This window comes from Neophocaena asiaeorientalis, unplaced genomic scaffold (genome assembly GCF_003031525.2).
Source record: "Neophocaena asiaeorientalis asiaeorientalis breed wild unplaced genomic scaffold, Neophocaena_asiaeorientalis_V1.1 scaffold152, whole genome shotgun sequence".
NCBI classification, from domain to species: Eukaryota; Metazoa; Chordata; class Mammalia; order Artiodactyla; family Phocoenidae; genus Neophocaena; species Neophocaena asiaeorientalis.
In genome coordinates this window covers 3,175,200-3,181,199 of record NW_020185338.1, presented here as the reverse complement: position 1 = coordinate 3,181,199, position 6,000 = coordinate 3,175,200, and the positions used below count along the sequence as shown (strand labels likewise).

Here is a 6,000-nt window from a genome sequence, read left to right as displayed (position 1 = left end):
AGTGTGGGGATGGGGGAGGGGGAGGGGGGCTGTCAGAGACCTACCTTGTAGAAGGGCTCCGTTTCTCTTGAAGAAGGTGCTGCCCGGCCAGAGGGGTGGACCTGATGTGCTAAAACAGAACAGAAACCAGCGTGAGGGCGAGCTTGTCTACACTCACTCAGTAGCACTCAGAAAGCAACCCTTCCTCCAAACACATCCTTCAAAATGGCCTCAGAACACTTTCCCAATTATGCATTATTTACACCCTCTGAAAATGTTTCTTTAAAAACCGTTAGTCTTGTTTTATGATGAATGGGCTTCATATTTCAACGTGCATAACCCGTCCATGTGGGTATTCAGGTTACTGTCCTAACCCTGCTCCCTCTTGGGCACTGAAATCATTTGTAGGTAAACAAAATGGCCACATCAGATGCTCAACATCATAGCTTATAACTTTTGCTAATTTCTTCATAATTTTATGACTTTATGAGGCAAAGAACTCCCATCCATGTCTTCTGAGATCAGCAGGTTTTTCACCGCTTCCTAGTGCCACCTGCACATTATAAATGCGAGCTTGCCTCTCTTGGCTTTTCTACCACCAAATTCTTATTATACAGATATGACCTTGGTCGACTCCCTCCCTCCCCTGTCTTCTTGTTTCACATCCCGTTTTCAATTCCTTGGCTTCAAATGTTGCACCCCATATCCCATAAAACACTTTGCAGATATGTTACCACTCACAGTCCTGTAACAGGAGAGGCAAGAAAAGACGAAAGATTAATGTAACACAATGACACTTTACTACATTTATACACAAGCATTTTCACTGTTTTAAGACACCCAGTGAAAAACTTTATAACCAAGCCGGTCTTGGAGTAGAAAGGTGGTGATTCTAAATCAAGGAGTGGTTTAGATTAATGTTAGAAAGCACTTAGTCAAAATTGTTCCTACAGCCAGCCCAACAGGCGGTATAAATTACTTTCTCCAAGACAGAATGTGGCAAATGATACCGGTTAATGCATCATCAATCACCTTCAGCGTTAAAAAAAATTAAAAAGTTGGTCTAAATAATAAGTTTGTACGTTTGGCAAACACGGACACACACACACAGAATAAGAAATCTGAAGGACTACCCGACGAATGTGTCTAGAGTCAATCAGGGTCTCTAGTGATACAGGGGAACAATGCTGTTAACAAGAAAGAGAAATGCCAGTGACACATTCTGTTGACCAACATTTCGTCCCCAGAGGTACAAAGAGCACACCAGGTATGGGGACACGTTACATGGCTGGTGAGGAGTAGAGAAGGAGGAAGAAAAGTGCTACAGCACACAAATACATCAAAATAATGTCGAACGTGTCAGAAAACACACAGTATGAACCCTGATGTAAATGATAAAACTTTTGTTTTATTGTGGTTCGGATCCGCTCTACTCAGAGTCAGTGAGGATGATGCATCTCAGTTACGGCTTTTCCTGCAGCCCTGATTCTCAGCTCTGGCTGCTGCGGCCTCTGAGTGGCCAGGAGTTGCGCAGGACAGCAGGAGATCTGGCCGGGGTCTCAGGGCTGCAGGATGATGGCAGCAAGCTGAGTTCTCTTCTGTATGATTCCTGTCCTATTCCGATTTGAGGCTGTTAAGGCTCAAAGTTGCATGAAGAATAAGTGCATTAAAATGCTTAAGATTATCTTTTAACAACCCCAGCCGGCTCCTGGGATCTCACCATCTGATTTTTATAAGAAAGCAGGAAATAGCCAGGTGGCTGTGGCCAACACTGAATCACCTGATTTCTAAAGATATTTAAAAACTGAGGAGTTCACGATAGAGGAGTTGGCGCTTCTGGAGAATTCGATAATTGACTATTACTGCAGGACGCTGAATATCTAGCTTACTTCCCTCCAAATCTCCTCTTTATTCTGACCTTGATTTGCTTGAAAACTGAGTAGACGCCAGGGATGGAGTAAACGTGGGGAACGGAGGACGGGTAAATCCAGTGGCGTAGATAAGGAAAATTCTCTGTATGATAGAAATCTACTTCAAGATTTCTACAACATCCTTTGAATGTACCTAAGTCACCGATCGCTATTCCGGTCGCTCTGCTGTGCTGCCGGTGTAATCTACACTCTCACAGTGGAGACAGATCTGGACTGGCCCACCTACCCGCTCTGATGTAGCCCCTGTTGTGACTGATGCATTCACCTGTGGGCTCGATTCCTGCCATGCTAATTGCAAAGCTTTTGAGCTCACTGGCCCCATATTCTACACGCTTCTTTGGTATGGTCCCTCCAAGTGACATCTTCTAACTGTTAGGAGATTCAAGGATTTATTAAGAGCTTGTTGAAAACTGTGCTTGGACATGGAGAGAAAAATTAGAAGCCATATTTTATGGCCTTTAGGAGCTTACTGTCATACTTAGCTAGCTCCAACCTCTTGTGACTCTATCTAAAGAGACTAGAAATGCTTGTGGAAAGGCCAACGGTTACGGCCCTAGTGGCTACAGGTTGGGGAGAGAGCAAACTGATTTTTTTCCTCCATCTGGAGATATCCCTGGCTCACCGGGCTTTAAAGCTCAAAGTTAGCTTTTAAAAAGTATATAAAATTACTTAAAAATATATAGCAACTACAGTAATTCAGAGAAGCTAGTGGTCGAGATCTTTGTGGGAGTATCTCAGGCCACTCTGGAAACCACTCATGTGTGTGGCAAATCAAGGAGGGGAGGGTGGGTGGTCTGTGCAGAGGAGGATGGGGGACTCTCCACACTCAAGTCACCTAAACGCCAGTGAACTTGTAAATAGTCACTGCCATGGGAAGTGGCCACTAGGGTCCCCTTCAACCTACCAGAGTGGGTTTTAATCACCTTACAATGGTGCTCACATTGCTTGAAGACAGGATACCAAATTACCACGTACAGAGCACAGTGGTCAACACTTTTCCGTGGGATCCTCCGATCCCATGAGAGGGCAAGGCAGAACCCACTGTCCCCATTCTTCAGGTGACGGAGGGACTTGTCCAAGTCATCACATGGCTGGTCAGTGATCAGCCCAAGACCAGCCCACTGTACCACAAAGACACACGTCAACGGCCCCGATTTCATTTCTCATCGTCCAGATTTCTCTTCCAGTCTTTTGGCGCCAAACCCTTAGCTATCCTCCTCCATGGAAGAAGGCTGTGGACGGTATTTCACTAGGAATCTCTCCAAGACAAAATCCCAGGTTAGAAAAAGCAATCAGGCTCACCAGATGCGAAAGACAGACACGTGGGCTCATATTAGCAGAAACAATACAACGCTGGCGCCACAACTGTCTCACTTCAGTAACGCTCTAACGAAATCTCAGGACCTTCGGCACCAGAAGCCAAACCCACGTGTGGCAAAGGAAGTCGAGCAACAGGTTGAGAGGGCCTGGCCTGCCGGCAAAGGCAGTTTGTCAACTGGCATTTGAGAACATTGATCCAGCTGATCATTAAGACGAGAGCCGAGCCAGCAAATCCCAAGGGAAGTGCCCTACCATCCCACCAGCACCTGCCAGAGACTCAGAGCTCTGTCTCTCCCTGGGCCTCACAGACTCAGCTGCAGTTCTTCCAGCTCCCAAGGGGACACTGTAGGTCAACAGGTCGTCCGGCCCTAAGGTGGCTCTTGGCATAATGATGCCATCTGTCATGCGACGCCCATGAGCTGTCATCATTGTCAGAACCGGATGAACTCTAACCAAGACCCTGAGAGGTTCTGGCAAGATCCACACCTGTTTTCACCAGCCTGGACTTTCTGTGAGTCTAAGAAAAGAAAATTAGGAAAAGTACTTCTTTTCTAAGTACTTTTTGCCTAAGAACCCGGCTGCCAAATGTGAACCGGTTGATCTGAAAGAGAGAACAGGGTACTGCAACACGGATGAACCCCGAGGACATCCTGCTAAGTGAAATACACCGGTCACAAAAGGACAAATTTCAAGTTCATAGAGACAGAGTAGAAGGGGAGTTCCCAGAGGCTGGAGGGAGGGGGGAGTAGGGAGTTGTTTAGTGGGTACAGAGCTGCAGTTGTGTAAGTCGAAAAGAGTTATGGGGGTTGGTTACCCAATAATGTGAATGTACTTAACGCTATTGAACTGTACACTTAAACGGCTAAGATGGTATATTTTATGTTATGTGTATTTTACTACCACAACAAAAAATTTTTACTGTAAAATGAAAGAGGGAGAGAGAGAGAGAGAGAGAGAGAGAGAGAGAGAAAGAATGAATACAGGAAGGACCCCGGAAGAAGTGAATCAAAGTCTAAAGAGTTTTGGGCAGTGAAAGAGCAACCTACATGCTGTGTTTCTGAAGGTCCCCTGCAGTTAGCATCTCTGCCAGAGTGGCCCAAAGTACGCTAAACAACAGAAAGGGATGTGGTGAGACCAGCCTGTCCTAACCCGGTCCTTACAGAGGCCAGAGCTTGCCTGGCAGTCTTCAGGCAGCTGAGCAGATCTCTGACATATTCTTAGCGCTAGAAACAATGCGAAGGCAGTCCCCTTGGATGTGTGAAATCTACCATCAGACTGTGTTTCTCCAGGAATAAAACAGTCAGAGCAGTTGTAATGAAGGGGGAAATTCCCGAAAACATACTTGGAATTCTACTGTTGATTCTAACTGTGGACTGAGCAACAGAATGTCATAGAAAAACAAATACGACCTACACCACATACTAATACAGACACGCTGGGTGAAAGATGCCAGGCTTGAAGCTTGGAATGCGGGAATCAGACGTGTGTGAGAGGCTCTCAAGTTTCACAAAACGCCCTTCATAATTTGAGACGCATCACTAAAGAGTCCAGTTGAAAGTTCAGAAATCTTTTGCAACTTTTGCAACCTTCCATACAAAACCGGACTATGCTGACATTCAAAGGGATCTCAGTGGCCACCTGGCTCCATCCGAGCTGTGGTGGGGACAGCACAAGATCTGGACTCAAGGAATTTGTCTGTTGAAAACACAAGCTGAGGGCTTCCCTGGAGGCGCAGTGGTTGAGAGTCCGCCTGCCGATGCAGGGGACACGGGTTCGTGCCCCGGTCCGGGAAGATCCCACATGCCGCGGAGCGGCTGGGCCCGTGAGCCATGGCCGCTGAGCCTGCGCATCCGGAGCCTGTGGTCCTCAACGGGAGAGGCCACAACAGTGAGAGGCCCGCGTACCGCAAAAACAAAAACAAAAACAAACAAAAACACAAGCTGAAAACAGGTCTCAATTCCACTCCTACAAACAGGGAGCAGTTACAGCATGTAGTGCTGGAGAATTAAATGAGATGATGCATGTACAAAGGACACTCTGTGAACTGCAAATATCCCAGTGGTTGTCTTGATTACAAGAAAACTGCAGTTCAGAGAAGTTAAATGATGTGCTCTGTGCCAACACTTCCTCCTACACCCTGTGGACTCTCCCAGTTAGACTCTTGGCTTCACTTCTGTGACGGAAGAGCTAACCACACCTTCATCTTCCTCTTCCCCTTAAGGATGCTTTGAGATCATCTAATTTGCAAACGTTCCTCCACCTGAAGTAGCAATGAACACTTTCTAAAAATCAATAGGCTGGAAGAAGCAGCTTCACGGATGCCACCTACTCCAAAGAAAGCTAAAAAAAAGACAGCTCTGCCCAGAATCCTGCATAGATCCAAACTATTAAGTACGGCTGCCCACAGTGACCTTTCAGGGTCAGGCAATCAAGAGGCAGAAGAGACCAGGTGGAAACGTATCAGGACTGGCCAATTTTCAGAGGCTGATAATTATTGGGAAGGCATTACTGGAGTGATCAGACAATAACCAGCGAGGACCACAAAAGCCACAACGGAGTGTGGCAAGATCTCTCTGAAGGCAAAACTCGGATCCTGGTAAGAAATGGAATGGCTTTGTCACCTTCGCCAATGTTAAGACTGGAGAACTGGGATATTGGGATTGACGTATATACACTAATATGTATAAAATGGATAACTAATAAGAACCTGCCGTATAAAAAAATAAAGTTAAATTTAAAAGGTTTTTAAAAAGACTGGAGACTCATCCTG

The 6,000-nt window shown here is 46.0% G+C and overlaps 1 protein-coding gene across 10 annotated transcripts in view; it reads right to left on the bottom strand.

Moving 5' to 3' along the window:
* FOXN3 (forkhead box N3) overlaps positions 1-6,000 on the bottom strand; it is a 408,764-nt gene that overhangs the window by 122,064 nt on the left and 280,700 nt on the right. For all 10 annotated transcript variants that reach the window (XM_024736280.1, XM_024736286.1, XM_024736287.1 and 7 more), the window contains one exon: positions 45-109. In XM_024736280.1, coding sequence (XP_024592048.1) covers positions 45-109 — 65 coding nt within the window. The remainder of the gene's footprint in view (positions 1-44; positions 110-6,000) is intronic.